The sequence below is a fragment of the Pituophis catenifer genome, unplaced genomic scaffold, assembly GCF_029215685.1.
Source record: "Pituophis catenifer annectens isolate HBS135680 unplaced genomic scaffold, rPitCat1.0.hap2 SCAF_1, whole genome shotgun sequence".
Classification (NCBI taxonomy): domain Eukaryota; kingdom Metazoa; phylum Chordata; class Lepidosauria; order Squamata; family Colubridae; genus Pituophis; species Pituophis catenifer.
The window spans coordinates 308,308,073-308,325,123 of NW_027256881.1; the positions used below are offsets into that span (position 1 = coordinate 308,308,073).

General features: G+C 39.8%; 1 protein-coding gene across 1 annotated transcript; it reads right to left on the reverse strand.

The window, feature by feature from the left end:
• Positions 1-4,757: 4,757 nt before the first annotated feature.
• On the reverse strand, positions 4,758-15,609 carry LOC139315373 (alpha-1-antitrypsin-like). Its single transcript, XM_070941600.1, has 5 exons — positions 15,549-15,609; positions 11,187-11,816; positions 9,110-9,377; positions 6,518-6,665; positions 4,758-5,020 (listed from the first exon to the last, which is right to left on the reverse strand). Exons 2-5 carry the CDS (start codon positions 11,797-11,799, stop codon positions 4,829-4,831), a joined length of 1,221 nt encoding a protein of 406 aa, XP_070797701.1. The 5' UTR covers positions 11,800-11,816; positions 15,549-15,609; the 3' UTR covers positions 4,758-4,828.
• Between the last annotated feature and the right edge of the window lie 1,442 nt (positions 15,610-17,051).

Below are 17,051 nucleotides of genomic sequence, written 5' to 3' on the forward strand. Positions count from 1 at the left end.
ATACAAAATTATGCATATACCCATATATATTATATGACACAGGGAAACAACTCAGTCTAGTCTGGATGTATATATGTACATGGCAAGAAAGATGAATCTTGCGAAGATGGCATAGGGAACAAAGCTGTTACAAAGTCTGGTAGAAAACTTGAAATAACAAAATGTGGCGAATCAAGCAGAGGTGGTATTCAGTAGGTTCTGTCCAGTTCTGGAGAACCGGTAGCGAAAATTTTGAGTAGTTCGGAGAACAGGTAAATACCACTTCTGACTGGCCCCACCCCTATCTATTCTCTGCCTCCCGAGTCCCAGCTGATTGGGAGGGAATGGAGATTTTACAGCATCCTTCCCCTGGAGGTGGGTGGGAATGGAGATTTTACAGTATTCTTCCCCTGCCATGTCCACCATGCCATGCCATGCCATGCCATGCCACGCCCACCAAGCCACGCCCACAGAACTGGTAGTAAAAAAATTTGAATCCCACCATTGGAATCAAGGCAATGGTGTTATGACAAGGTATAACCTTGATTAGTTGGAGGAGAAGTCCTTCTCTCCAGACTGTTTTGTAGGTCATCAAGAGGTCAAGAAAAACAGAGACATTTTAAAATTTTCCTTTGGAATCCATTCTCCAGATAAGAAATTAGTGCAAGGACTTGATCATTGCAATCATGTTTGGGGCGAAATCCAGCTTGCTCTATTTGGAGTATAGATTTTACTGCTAGGGCTATTCTGTTTAACATAAGTCTTTCTAAAAGTTTGTAGGTGACACATAGAAGAGCAATTGGCTTGTAACTTTGGGGAAGGTTTGGAACTTTCCCTGGTTTCAAAATTGCAAGAATATAATGGCCCCAGATATTGGAAGCACTATGTAGCTATCAGGATCAGTGGCACTGTCAGGGAGAACATGATCCTATACAAGATGTTTGTATATTCTTGAATGTACCGCTACCAATTCTCCTCTTCTGATGACACTTAAATTCTTGCTCCCCTTTCTCAGGTTTTAAATTAACATAGGTATATTTTGTTCAACCAAACCCAGCTAGGCTGCAGAACCTGACTGACCTTGGAGTGATCTTGAAAGCTAAATACGTTCAGCCTAGGTGAAGTTAAGAAAAGTCTCCCAGAAGAAGACAGTGAAAGGTCACATCTGCATTATTACTAAGGAAAGGATATGGATATGTGCAGAATTTGGGCTCAAGTCAGAAGCAGCATTTTCCCCCCACCCTTTATTTAGCTAGTGATCTCTGGGACAGAGAAGACAGGGACAGTGGTTGGATTGTCAACATCTTTGGACAAGTAGTGAAGAATTTGGGGTTCTTCCATGTCTCACATTCATAATCAGCATTTTGGAGTCAGTTTAGATACTAGAAACAAAAAGCAGCAGCATTTTTCCATAACCACTAGATGTCACAACAATCCTTTTTCTGTCAGTGGAAAGACAGTTTTGAAGCAAGCTCATTGCATGCCTTTCCCAACCCAAAACTGGGGGCAGCTTCTTTCAGCCCCGCCCTTTCTCTGTTTCCTGAACTATTGACTGTTACTAGGATGGCATGAAATACAGGCATAAGGAAATTACCCTTCTGATGCTCAGGAGTGCAAAATATTGAACCTAGAGGCTACAGTAAGGAAAAACCCACACTGGCTTTAAAGATTAAATTGGTCTTTCTCAAAGTGATGCCTTTTAATTGCCTTGAATTACAATGTCCACCAATCCCAGAGAACTTGGGTTTGGGTGGCAGAGTGCTATGTATTTTGAGAGTACTAGATTAGCAAGAGCCTCTTGATGCAGGTGAAGGAGGACCGCCTACTATCACCAATAGCCTCCCACCGGCCAGTACGCTCCCACAGAGAGGGGATCCTCCGGGTGCCGTCGGCCAAACAATGCCCAGGGGGAGAGCCTTCTCTGTGGGGGCACCTACTATCTGGAACAAGCTCCCCCCGGAGATACGGAGGATCCCGGATCTACGCACCTTCTGCCGTGCCTTAAAGACCTTTTTATTTCACTAGGCAGGCCTGGCCTAATTTTCTCCCTCTTTTATACAAGATTTTTAATTTTTAATATTTTTTAGTATTTTATATATTCAAATTTTAAAATTGGTTTTAAATTGATTGGAGTTTTAATTTGTTTGGGCCAAAACTATTTAATTTGATTTTAATTCCACTTTTAAATTTTGTATGTATGTATTTTATTGTTTGGCTGTGCACCGCCCTGAGTCCTTCGGGAGTAGGGCGGTATAGAAATCAAATCAAATAAAAATAAATAAAATAAAATAAAGGAGGAGAGTGCCAAAGTTGGCTTGAAACTCAACATTAAGAAAACTAAGATCATGGCATCCAGCCCTCTCAATTCGTGGCAAATAGCTAGGGAAGAAATGGAGATAGTGACAGATTTTATTTTCCTGGGCTCCAAGACCACCATAGATGGAGACTACACCCATTAAAAGACACTTGCCCCTGGGGAGGAAAGCTATGGCAAATCTAGACAGCGTACTAAAAAGCAGAGACATTACCCTGCCAACAAAAGTGCATATAGTCAAGGCTATGGTGTTCCCAGTTGCAATGTATAGCTGTGAAAGTTGGACCATTACTAAGGCTCCTTACTAGGACTCCTTACGCACAGTCACTCAGGCACTCGTCACTTCCCGCCTGGACTACTGCAATGCTCTCTACATGGGGCTCCCCTTGAGGAGCACCCGGAGGCTCCAACTGGTGCAGAATGTGGCCCCGCAGGGGATTATGGGAGCGAGGGGGCGCTCCCATGTGACACCTCTCCTGCGTGAGCTGCATTGGCTTCCAGTGGTCTTCCGGGTGCGCTTCAAGGTGTTGGTTACCACCTTTAAAGCGCTCCATGGCATAGGACCTAGGTATTTGCGGGACCGCCTTCTGCTGCCGATAGCCTCCCACCGACTAGTACGCTCCCACAGAGAGGGATTCCTCAGGGTGCTGTCAGCCAGGCAATGTCGGCTGGCGAGCCCCAGGGGGAGGGCCTTCTCTGTGGCAGCTCCTGCCCTCTGGAACGATTTGCCACCGGAGATACGAAGGATATCGGATCTCCGGGTCTTTCGCCGTGCCCTGAAAACTTTTCTTTTCCGTCAAGCAGGGCTGGCGTGAACCCCCCCTTCTTTAGTCTTTTTTAGTTTTTTAGCTTTTAAATTGTCAATGGGTTTTAATTTGAATTGTTTTAAATTTGGGCCAAAGTTATGTAATTCTTTTAATAATTTTAAATTTTGTATTGGTATGTGTTTTAGTTCTGGCTGTGCACCACCCTGAGTCCAGTAGGAGAAGGGCGGTATACAAATTGAATAAAATAAAAATAAAATAAAAATAAAAGGCTGAGCGCCAAAGAATTGAGGCCTGTGAACTATGGTGCTGGAGAAGACTCCTGTGAGTCTCTTGGACTGCAAGGTGATCAAACCAGTCAGTCCTAGAGGTGATCAACCCTGACTGCTTTTTAGAAGGCCAGATCCTGAAGATGAAACTCAAATACTTTGGCCACCTAATGAGAAGGAAGGACTCACTGGAGAAGAGCCTAATTCTGGGAAAAATTGAGGGCAAAAGAAGAAGAGGATGACAGAGATCGAGGTGGCTGGATGGAGTCACTGAAGCACTAGGCGTGAGCTTAAATGAACTCAGGGTGGTGGTGGTAGAGGACAGGAAGGCCTGGAGGAACGTTGTTCATGGGGTCGCGTTGGGTCGGACACAACAACAAAGGTTAGCAAAGGATGGATAAGACCTGGGCCTTTTAATAGCTCCTGCACTTGAATGGCCAATGAAACAACAACAACAAAAATCTTCAAACAGAGGAGGGATAGGCAATGTGAGTACTACTCGCTTGTGAATTTATTATGCTAAAAGATATGCTATCTGCCATTTAGTGACTATTCTTATAAACTTGGTCTTTAAGGAATACCAGTCCTTTCCGGTTATTGCTATATTTCCCAAATTTGTCTTTCCCAGGATTACATTCAGTCTGTTCTCCCACACATGTAGTTCTTTTAAAAGCAAAAACCAGGGTGAGGCTCTGAAGATACCTAAAAAAGAAAGATGCTGAAGATCATCAATATAACGCCAATTCACTTTAAAACCATGTATGAAACGTTTAATAGCTTCATACATAGTAGATGTTTAATAACATGGAAGATGGAAGGCTGATCTCTTGCATCATTTCTTCTCCCCCTCTTGAAAAATTCCCAAAGCCTGAATATTCCTAATATTCCTAATATTACATTCAGATGGTATCCAGAAAAACAGTGGAAAAATCATTGCAATGTAATAGACTTATCAGGAGGCTTGGGGGAGTTAAACTCAGGTAGCTAGGGAGAGTTAAGAGCTTTCCACCTGGCTCAAACAAAAGAGTTGATTATCCAAAAAAAGATGTTCCAGATGTTGCTTTGTTAATGTAAGGGATCCAAGGAAGAGGATGAATAATTGAACAGCATATTTCTATTACTCTGTTCACAATTCATTATCTGAGAACCCAACTATATGCAAGTACCCTTTTCCCATATCTGTCATTGATGTTTGAAGACCCTACATGAAGACCTTATATAAAGACCAGAAGTGGGTTTTAGCAGGTTCTGACCAGTTCTGGAGAACTGGAAGCGGAAATTTTGAGTAGTTCGGAGAACTGGTAGTAAATATATATATATATTTGAAAAAAAAATATATTTCATATGATTTTATATATATTTCAAACAGGAACCAATAGGTTTGTTAACTTTCCTTTGCAAAAAAAACCACAATCCCAAATTTCTTTGAAATTCATGTTCCAATAATATTTTATTTTTGAACTGTATTTAAAATCCAATACACTCTGGGGTTTTGTTATTGTTTACAGCAGTGTTGGGTTTTTTATCTTGGCCACAAATAATGTCACATTGGCCTTTCCATCAAAAATGAAGAATAGAAAAGGATGGTTAAATCTATAGTCTGGAGGCAACGACATAGGAATTGCTTCTGCAGCAGTAGCTCCTGCTGCCTCAGCTCCAGTTTCATCAACTGTCACCACAGCTTTGTGGGTAACCTGAGAAGAAAGGAAGCAAAAGTTCAAAGTTTGGCGTAGAAAAAAATATTTCAGAAATGATGACAACTTGTTAGGCTGATCTGTGAGTTTGAACTACTAGGCCTACAGAACTTTCTCTGTATTGTTCCAATTTTAGCCCATGCGCTGCTGAAGTGAGTGCTGGATTCTCCTTAGGGAAGATTTTAAACCGGTGTTCTTCAAACGTAACAACTTCTGAAAGTTGAAGTCCACACATCTTAAAGTTGCCAACTTTAAAAAATGCTGGATTGAACCATTGTGAAAGGAAAGAGGTAAAATATAGTCATTCAAGGAAAGAAGGAGAGAATGTTATTGGAACCCAACAGTATTGCAGATTTTTAAGTAGTTTTTAAAGTTCCAAAAGTAAATATTGTTGGTCAATATTTTTGCTTAAACAATAACATGGGTCTATAACATGGGTCTCCAACCTTGGCAACTTTAAGACTTGTGGACTTCAAATCTTAAAGTTGCCAAGGTTGGAGACCCCTGGTCTATAACTAATGCCTGTTTTAATCAAATCACTTTCAACACCATCTTTCAAGTAGAGAAAGATCAGGGCAGAGCAATTTGCCATGGCCATCTTTGAAGCTTGGCATCCTCATGTACAGGTCAGAATTCGTGGGTCTAATGTTGTCCAGGGCTACTATTAGGCTTCCTCTAATTCAGCCACTGACAAACCAATGAAGATTAAAATAGCCATTCTACACTATTTTCAACTTCCAAAAACATTTTCCCCTGAGCCTCTTCAGACCCAGAACTGAGTTTCTTGCATTGTTAAATTGGATCTCCACAATTCTGTCTTCTGTCCTTTCAAGCAAAAGTTTTAGAAGTCTTTTGTGGTGTGCAAAATTATGTATTTCATCACCTGGAACTGTGTAGTGACCATGATCAATTTAATTCTCTGCAAATAAGGATAGGTCAGGCAAATCTGCTGTTTATTTATATTGTAGTTCATTTTTCGGTTCAGTTTCTTAGTCTAGCAAATCCTTTTGATAACCACAAGAGAAATAGATGGAATGCATCCAAACACACTGGATTTCTCCCCTTAGATATGTTGCAGTTGCTGCAATTCCTGTTCTATACACTTTGTTGTTGCCACTTTTTTTCTGTATATTTTTTAAAAAGTCAATTTCACTTTCCCTGCCATGTTCCTGGGATTTCCAGAGTAAAGACAGATGCATCTTTCTAAATTGGCCAACACTTTTCTTGAGGAGTTAGTTAGTTAGAAAAAAAGATGAGCATGAATAAGCTGCCATCTCAATCTTTATTCTTTTTGTAATGAGGAACAATTAGAAAGATAATCTGGTGCACGCATGTTGTTTACAAAACAGCAATTGGAAGGCAATTTTTTTTTTTTTGCAACGGTGAGACTTTTCATATACATCATTAACCATCATTAACATTGCTGCTGTGAAATATGCATTCATCTTGCTGAAAACCTGCCTGAAATGATGCAAACAATATAAAAGTTTTACTTACTTTAGACAGTTTCAAAGGGTGTCCGGTGACTCCAGTGAGATTGGCATGATCAGTAAAGATTTCAGTGATACCGATCTGGGAGAGGGGTTCCTTTAAGCTGTACGTGGCTGAAATACTAAACCTGGGGATGGAGACCCTTGCTGTACCCCTTCAGAAAGACAGAAAGGCATTTTCACTCTAGACATCACAAAGTTAAGAAGTACACCCAGTAATATTTACTAAAATCAGTAAAACAAACACAAACAGAACAGACATAACAAAGCCATCATTGTCATATGGAAGCTGGACTTTTAACAGAGAAATCCTTGGTATTAGTTGCTATCATAATAACCATTATGAATCTGTTTAAAATATTTGACTGGAACCAACAGGCATTGTTGTCAAAATAAATACCATACTTGATTGACTGACTGATTGAATGAATGAATTTATAGGCTGCTCGACCCTGTGTGATTCTAGGTGGCTTAAAACTAAACTAAAACATCAACCTATAAGAAGGTCAAGCAAACAAAATACCAAAAATAAATAAATTAATTAAAGAAAATCCATATCAGACAAAAATAAAACACAAATTTCATTTTCATTACATCAGTTACTTCCAACAAGCTTGAAGAACTTTCATCCGATAGCTAATACAGGTAGTCCTCGACTTGTAACAATTTGTTTAGTGACCATTCAAAATTACAACGGCACAGAAAAAAGTCACATGATTGTTTTCCACACTTATGGCCATTATAGCATCCCCATGGTCATGTGATCAAAATTCAGATGCTTGATAACTATCTCATATTTATGACACTTACCCTGTCCTGGAGTCATGTGATCACTTTTTGGGAACTTCTGACTAACAAATTTTATGGGGAAGTGAGATCCACTTAACAACCATGTTACTAACCTAACAACTGCAGTGATTCACTTAACAACTGTGGCAAAAAATGTCATGGAAAGTGGCAAAACTCAGCACTTCTCTTAGCAGAAGAAATTTTGGGCCCAATTGCAGTCGTAACTGCATTACAGGTAGGTACAGATTTTTGCTCGCACAATGTTACTCTTGTTCTGCTGTGCATTGTGGTCAGGCACAGAAATTTGGGTATATGTGCATTGGTAAGGAACTGTTCTTTTTAACCACTATTTATTACTATTTATTACTGTTGTATTTCCACTTTCACTGTCCAAGGTAGTTAGTATACCAGGCCGGTCTGTATTAGGATATGTCTGCTGATTGCCTAAAGCAGGGTCCCTAACACATGGGCCGTGACCCAGTACTAGACTGCAGCCCATTTGGAACTGAGCCGTGGAAGTGGTGGGCCAGTGCACGTACATGTGCAGCTCCCCTTGCGTGAGTGGTGGGCGAGCAGGTACACACAACTCCATTTGTACGAGCAGAGGGCATACGTGCCACTGCTTGCGCAAATGGAGCTGGGTGCACTTGCCCACCACTCATGCGGAATCATCCCCTCCCCCCCCTGCTGGTCCACAAAGCTTTTAGAAAGCTGGCCTAAAGAGATTTCTTGTGTGATCCCTCTCCCTCTGTCACAGTGTAGAAAGATTGCTTAAACAAGCAAAGGTGGTGGTGGGGGGAGTGATTTATAGTGATTGTCCTATGGTCATGTGATTGTCATTTGAAACCTTCACAGCCAGCTCCCAAAAAATAAAGTCAATGGGGAAGCTGGCAGGAGTCATAGTCATAAACTGACTAGATTAATAGCTGCAGTTGGAATTGATGAACTGATGTTACCGGTATAAATCAAGCACAGTCTGATGTTTTACTTTACAATAGCGTTGCTGGTCCAAATTATGATCAGTAAGTCAGTACTACCTCTAAGTGCTGAACTGCTGACTTGATTCAGATTGTTGTTTCAATCCAGTTTCAGGTGATCTATTTGATCTGGGAAAGGGAATTAATTTGCAGTGTCTGCATGGAATATCAAAATATACAAGATGGTAACCATATCAAGTGTCAAAGCCCCACAACTTTTCTAATGTGATGCCACACTCACCATCTTGCAGAACTTTACTTCTGTCTATGGCAGACCCAGATGTTGGCCTACCTGAGATTAATTAAGATACAGGAATAAAACTGAAGAGATTGCAAGAAACAAGCGGAGTATCAGACTATTGTGAAGGGATCAAACAGAACATTGTAAGGCCAAATGGGACTTGAGCAAATATATATTTCTATTTTTTATGTAGAGTAGATAGGGAGCCACTGCCCACTGCTTTGTTCGTGGTGTGAGGCTTCTGAGGTGGATTTGGCATCTCCTCACCAAAGTTCCCCCTTCTACCATCATTCAGTCCCCTAGGATACTCTTTCACCACTTAGAACAATGGTGCAGAATTTTCCACAGGGACATATCAATCTCTGAACAGCATGTCTGGAGCTTTTTTGCAAAGAGATGAAGTAACATGACACAAACAGGAAGGAAGAATAATTATTAATATGATTAAGAACTAATGAGCAAATCTTCCACTCTCATACATGGGGGACAATTCCAAGAGATAAACCTTTAATGTATGGACACTAAATTGTTTTTAGTTATCCTTTAAGAATGTACTATGGAGAAATATAGAAGCAGTAAAAAGAAGTGTTACCTGTATGCATTTTTTGCCCATTTTTTCAGAGTATCTATTGACAGACTCTCATCCAATTCCTTCTCTTTTTTAGGATCAGGCAAAACAAAAAATGTGGTGGCTGTACCATTGTAGTCTAACTTCACTACTGTGCAAGACAGCTGCCTATCAAAATAGTATTTGAACCAACCCGTCCTATGCATCATTTGGACTTTGACAGTTGTGTTATGATCCACAAAGAAGTCCTCTTCCCTTGTGAACTCTGGCTCAAAAGGAGTCTTCCAGTTGCCTAAAGAGAACAAAAAAGACCCACAGTAATATTTGGATAAGAGTATTAAACTTGCTTGAGGTGAATTAGGTTCACCCTCAGGAAGATGCTGTGATCTTCTTTACTAAGGCAAAGAGGGGGTATAATTTAACTAGTAAGATGCTCTGGATTCACTTGCTTATGCTGACCAGCACTTGCAAAGCTGGGACTGATTTCTGCAAATTTGCAGCAAATGTTGCTTAGTCAGTGAAGCAATGCAGCTGCTGTATTGCTGTCAGAAGAAAATGGCCGTGTACCTTCTTACATGATACAGTTTACTTCAATCTTGGTTGAAGATAAAACACCCATTCTAAATTCTGCACAGCCCTATGGACTTATACTCTATTCAGATAGAGAGATGCAGGAGTAGGCTTCAGATCAGTGGTGGGTTGCTTCCGGTTCGCACTGGCTCGCAAGAACCGGTAGTAAAAATTTGTAGTAGTAGGTAATAACATTGGCTGGCCACCCCCCTGAACCGGTCCCTGGCCCAGTCGCCACTCGCTTACCCTGCCCACCTCATCAGAGGCTTTTAAAAAAAAAAACATTTAAAAACATTTTTTTCTGCAACCTCTTTGGCCGAAGAGGTTGTAGGAAAAAAAATGCCTTTAAAAGCCTCTGGTGATCCCAGCTGAGTTGCCTGATCGTCAGAGGCTTCTAAAAGCATTTTTTCCTGCAACCTCTTAAGGTTGTAGAAAAAATGCTTTTAAAAGTTTTTTTTAAAAAAGTTGGCCATGCCCACCCAGTCACATTAACCCCCCCATCAAGCCACGCCCACAAAATAAGCCATGCACACAGAACCAGTAGTAAAAATTTTTAGAACCCACCCCTGCTTCAGATCGTTTAGCAACAGGTTTGCTGCTCTGTTGCTGGGTCCAGAGGTCCTCCGGAGGCCAGAAACAGGCTCACTTCCCGAACTTCTGTTAGGACCGCTTTTTGCTCTCCCAGACCCTCCACCTGGCCCCTGCACTTACCTGGAATGATGAACAGGCTACGTGGAGAGTCCTGAGAGGGGTGGGGGAGGGGGAGGGGTGCGCGTGGCCAACCAGGGGTGGCATTTGGGGGTTCACTGAACCCTGGCAATCCTTGGCTAGACGATCGCCCGAATCCTGCCGAACCCCCGGGAGCCCACCCCTGGAGAGATGTGCAGCCTGTAATCTTATATCAAGCAGAATTATTTAGAACAGTCAGTCCATTTCTTTTTTTGTTGTTTTTAAACTCTGCAAGGGTGCATTTTAGTGGAATTTATAATCCAGTTTTATGAATAATCTACTAGTCTGAGATAATATCAGTTATGCCACTTTGGGTAAGACACCTTCCTCTTAGGTGCTTTTAAAAAACTGGAACCACCATTCCTAAAATAGTTTCACAGAAGTGAAAAACCATGTTATGTAGTTTCAAACAGTACATAGCTTCTGTTTCGTACAACCCCCAGTAGTGAAGTAGTTATATGAGAGCTAAAGAATATACTTAAATTTCTGTACTGGGCTAGTTTTTTAGTATATGTACTTTGCATTGATTAGAAATTATGTTTTCTTTTGTGGATTGGAGGAATTTCACCCCTCTTTCACTAAACTTAAAAAACTTTACAATGTCTCAAATAGCATATCTGAATATTTCCTTTAGTGAAGGAATCATCTCTTATCTCTTATAGAATTATCTCTTTTTGGACTTGCTGCTTGGCGCAAATCCACCCTTCTTTCACCAAACTCAAAAAGCTTTACTCTGTCGCAAATAGCATCTTTGCATATTTCCTTTAATGAAGGAACCATCCCTTTTCTCTATGAAGGTTACCTTTAAAGAACACGTAGTTTGTGAGAACAAAGGCTGTATCAGGGTCAAGATCCTTGACTAGTTCTGCAATTTTCCCATGTGTTTTTTCCTTTATATAATCATTGATCTGTTTTTCAGCTTCTCTTGGTTCCTGAAATTTTGTGGCTTGGATTTCTGCATCATAGAATTTCTTAATCTTATCTATAAATGTCTGCAATGGTTGTATATCTTCCTTTAAAAACAGGCCCTGTCCAATATCAATCTTGTAATCATTCTCTGACTGGTTGAGCAGATGGAGAAGTTCATGGACCCCATGGTGGATCTCATCTTCCTGAATGTATGTCAAGTTAAAATCAAGGCCATTTAAAATCTCTGCATGGGTTTTTGATTTTGTCCCTAATAACAGAACTGAAAGCAATGTAAAAATGCTGCAGGGTGAGAAAACAATATTCTCTTCATGTGATCTTGCAGCCAGTATTTTGTAGAATTCAGTTGCAAGATGAACAATATTGTGCTGGAGCTTGATAGAAGCTTTGGTGTCATGATGATCATGGTGATGATCGACATCATGGTGGCCGTGGCTGACGAGGGAAAACACTATTAAGGCCAAAGACAGATGAATGATTCTGTTCATCTTGCCGATAATTTATTCTGCAAGGGAAAATGGCGATAAAGAAGAGGGATTTTATTTTATTATAAACTGTGTTTGTAAAGCACCTTTTTCAGTTACAGTTTTATGGGTATTTTGGCTTCTAGCTGAAAGTCAGCATGAAAGGATGTTGAAGAAAAATTGTTTTTTTTCCAAGTCAAGAATGTTTATGCCCTACTTATTTCAAACCCATGTCATGTTATAGTCATGACCATTTTTAATACATTTTTGAGCTAATTATGTGTAACCAATCTGTAGTACAATATATACCTAGCTACTTGTAGGAGGAATTAAAGGTGAAGGCTACCATATATATATTGGTAACATCCAGCATTCAAACATATAAATAATCCATGTTGACTCTGGAAAAACCATATCCTTTCTGTATATTAAGAATAACAACCATAAGCACTTCCTCACACAATGACATGCAAATACATCTTTGGTAAATGTCTGTGGCAGGGGTGAAATCCAGCAGGTTCTGACAGTTTCTGGAGAACCGGTAGCGGAAATTTTCAGCAGTTCAGAGAACCGGTAGCGAAAACTTTGAGTAGTTTGGAGAACTGGCAAATACCATCTCTGGCTGGCCCCAGAGTAGGGTGGGAATGGAGATTTTGCAATATCCTTCCCCCAGGAGTGAGGAGGGAATGGGGATTTTGCAGTATCCTTCCCCTGGAGTGGGCGGCCATAGCCACCAAGCCACACCACACCACACCCACCAAGCCATGCCAACAGAACCAGTATTAAAAAAATTTGGATTTCACCAGTGGTCTGTGCAGATTCTCAATCATCCAGGTCATGGTTGTCCCAAAAGTGCTTTTCCAAAGGCAACTGGCCTTCTTTGTTTTTTCCCTTGAAAACTTTTTGTTTTTCATCCGAGAAGCTTCTTCACAACAAAATACTTTCAAGGAGAAAACCAAGCAAGGCCAATTGCCTTTTGAAAAAAGCACCTTTGGGACATCAGTAAGGTCTTGAGATTCATTCATTTTGGGTTAGGAGAGTCTGAATTTGTTGTAATACTTGTAGATTGGGCTCAATTTTTAAAAACCTGCCTTCATTTTTTTTTTTAAAAAAAACTTCTACTGGTAATAGAATGTAAACCTTATATTTAATCGTTATAAGATTTGTTACCAATAAAATATGGAATGCTCAGTACAACAGGACCAGTATTCACATTGCGGCAGATTTGAGTGACGAATAGAATTTTAACAACCTGATATCATATCTCTGGTTGGTTTTTTTTTTTTTTTTGTTTTTTTAAGGAAATACTCCCTTTTTTTTTCTTTTAATGGACTTCTTTAAAAGTTCAAGATCATTCAAGGATTTTTTTTTTAATTTTAATCCTAAAGAGGACAATTACAGCTGGAGGAAGAGCCCCTTTTAGATCAATGAGAGTAAATTCCAGGCACCACTTAGTCAGCAGTGATCAGAACACATATTCGATTCAAGAGAAATGGCAGTTGGCCACCTGGACAAAGCCCTGACCTTTTCTGATGAATGCTGCGTATGGGCACCCATACTTTGTGAGTGCGTCTCACAAATTTATCAGATGCTGAATCTACACCTATATTTAGTTCACTCATGTACCTTACAAATAGGTGATGAGAGAGAAGGCCTGAGTTTCAACTCCAAATGAAAGGGCCTATACAGTTGCCATTCTGTATGCAAACCTGTTCTCCTTATTACCTTTCTGTATCTTACTTTTATTATTTTATTTTATTTTATTTTATTTTATTTTATTTTATTATTATTTGTCAAGCATATATAAGGTAACAGGTAAAAGTATAAACATAATTTGAATACATGAAAAGAGTAAGAGTAAAAAAATAAAAAGGAATATTAGGACAGGGATGGTAGGCATGCTGGAGCACTTATGCAGGTCCCTTACAGACTTCTTAGGAATGGGATGAGGTCAACAGTAGACAGCTTAAGGTTAAAGTTTTGGGTGTTTGGGGAAGAAACCACAGAGTCAGGTAGTGCATTCCAGGCATTGACCACTCTGTTACTTTATCTTGCCTTGTCCTGTTACCCTAGGGCAGCGATGGCTAACCTTTTTGCTGTCGCGTGCCAAAAGTGTGGGGAGCGTGGGAGGGGGTCAATGCATGTGCGTGCCCACACCCATAATTCAATCCCCCTTATGCCCCGCCCCCTGCGCATATGCATGCAGCCTCTCCATGGTCTCCCCGCTTTTGGCACGTGATGGCTCAGTGGGCCCGGTAGGCCCATTTTTTGCCCTCCCCAGGCTCCAGAGGCTTTCTTGGAGCCTTGGGAGAGTGAAAACGGCCTTCCCCACTCCCTGGAGGCCCCCCGGAGACCAGAAATGGCCCGTTTCTTGACTTCTGGTGGGCCTGGAAGGCCCCAAAATCAGCTGGCTGGCGCGCACATGCACACTGGAGCTGAACTAGGGCAAAGCTCACGTGCCCACAGATATGGCTCCACATGCCACCTGTGGCACACGTGCCATAGGTTCGCCATCACGGCCCTAGGGTGTGAAAATCTGTTTCACCCTCCCTGAGCTCCCTCCCTTTTATTTTTTAGCCCTTGGGGATTTCTCCAAAATTTAGCATGTGATTGCTGAAAATCAAAAGAGTTGTTTTCCACAGTTTTGAGGTAGATAATGCAAAAAAATGAGAAGGGGGAGAACTTGACTTGGAAAGAAAATCTTATAATATACCTAAAGTAAAACTTCCTGCCTTGCAAAAAAAGGTGTCTTGCTTTCTACGAATTGCTAGGACTACAAGTTTATCTCAGCTCATGGAAAGGTTTAATGGCAGGCTGGAATAGGAAAGGGGTTCATTTTAGCACTGGTTCTCTCTGAGGAAGCCCACACAAAACCAGCCATTGGTCGCCTGCCCCTCACTTTAACTTTACATGTTGCAGAGTACTTTAGACCAGAGGTGGGCAACTATGGCAACTTAGCTATATTTAATTTAATTTAATTAATTTAATTAATCATATTTCTATGCCGCCCAACTCCCAAGGGACTTTTGGGAGCATAGGTATGATAGCTCAGGAATTATGGGAGTGGAAGTCCACAGCTCATTAAGTTGCCATAGTTGTCTACCCCTGCTTTAGACTCTGTATTTATATTTTGCCAAATGAAAACGGTTTTCTTCTCCTGTCTTCTTAACTATAATTTTAAGTTTTATGTAAAATCTTTTAATATGTAAATGCATCTGTTCTACTCTTTATTGACAATTAATATAAAGTTCTACACTTCTTTGTTTTTAATGTAGACTTATGATGTAAAATGTATTAAATAAATATTTATTTTCTCTGCCAATTTTCCATGTAAATAATTAGTTAATCTGCATTACTCTACATATATCAGTTCAGAGGTTAAATTTATATTACAATGAAAATTGCATTGTTTTTTTTTTTTGTATCCTGAGAGATTCTCTCTCTCTCTCTCTCACACGCACACACATTCTCCACATATACCCCATATAACGATTTATGCAAATTTGAAATCTATTTGCTCTTTTTCTTGCTTCTTTTTAAATAATATTTTCTTTTCAGTTAATGCACGTATTTATTGTAGTGAAATGGTATAAGCAATTAAAATGCTATTTTATAGAATTCTAAATATAGAAATACAAACTATAAGCATGGTTACTACACTTATAACATTAGAAGTCTCTTCAAATTTATAAACTTTGTAAACTACATGAAAAGACAAACAAGCTTTATGCAGTGACTTTAAACCCGCACCTGCACCCCATGAGGTTACTCACTGTATATATGGAGAACTTTCATGCATTCAGTAGGTCTTTTGTCATTTTTCTTCTGCTATTTATACACATCAGATTGCAGAATGATGTGGAAATACTCACTTAAGCATTAACCAAAGGTTTGCAACATGTTTATTTTAAGCATTGCCTAAAGATTGGCAAAAAAAAAAAAAAGGCTTTTTCAGCAATCGATATAAATGAAAAGTTCAGGAACTCATTTAATGTTGATTAGTGATAGTTATGGCTTTCAAAACTTTGGTACGTATGCTTTGTCTAACAGCTGGTCAAGTAGTTAGGATCAGGGACCACCCTATCCTGTTAGCTTTTCATAAGTCCTTGAAGACATGGCATTGTTCCCCCATCCTGGGGCCCTGAGGATGTGAAGGCTCCTGTTTCCTGGCTACAATTAATATCTGTGATGGATTTTTCTCAGCAGCCATATATGTTTAATTTTTATTACACTGTAATTGTTTTAAACTGTTTTATGTTTGTTTGTGGCCCAGGATTACTTGCTTCAGATGGGCAGGCATAGATATTAGACAGAAATTAGATGATAGTGTTGCGTAATTTTAAGGATCAGACTCAATAAATGATTCAAGAATGAAGTATTCAAACATAACACTATTTATTTACAGTAGGCATTCTATATTCTCTGAATGATTGTAGATAGAAGCGAGGAGGAGGTGCATACATCCCCTTTTATATTAACAAGGCGGAGTAAAGGATGGGAGTGGTTACATATGAATATATTAAGGGAGGAAGAATAAATTAACCCCTGATACCCCGTGTATATACAATTCCCCTATTAGAGAATAAGGCATTTACTTGTGACAAATCCCCCTCTAAATGCCGATTCGATATACAGCAATAATTACATTCAGATTCAGAACAATATAAAACTTGTAATTTAGAAGTTAAATATTTGTGTTGTTTAGATGGCAAAGGCTTAGTCAATATGTCAGCTATTTGTTCTGATGTTTCGCAGTGAACGGCTTTAATAAATCCATCTTGAGATAATTGTCTTACGTGTTTGAATTTGATATCTATATGTCTGGATCTTTGACCAATAGCATCAGATATAGATATCTCAATAGCAGCTTTGTTATCTTCATGTATGATAAATGGTAATGAAGGATTTTTCCAAATATTTGATAATAAATCATTAAACCATACAAGATTGTTGGAGGCTTTGGACAAACAAACATATTCTGCCTCGGTTGTTGATGTAGCTACTAAATCTTGTTTTCCAGTATACCAGTAGACTGGACAATCGTTAAGAAAAAATATATAACCTGATGTGCTTTTTCTGCATTTAGTATCACCTGCCCAATCCGCATCAGCGTAACAAGTGAGAATGGGCTCTTTAACATTATTAGGTTCCAGTAGTAGGCAGAAGTCTAAGCTGTGCTTTAAGTACCTTAATATTCGTTTAATGGCTTCCCAATGATACATTAAGGGTTTGCTAACATACCTGGATAACAGATTGAGGGGTAAAGCAATATCAGG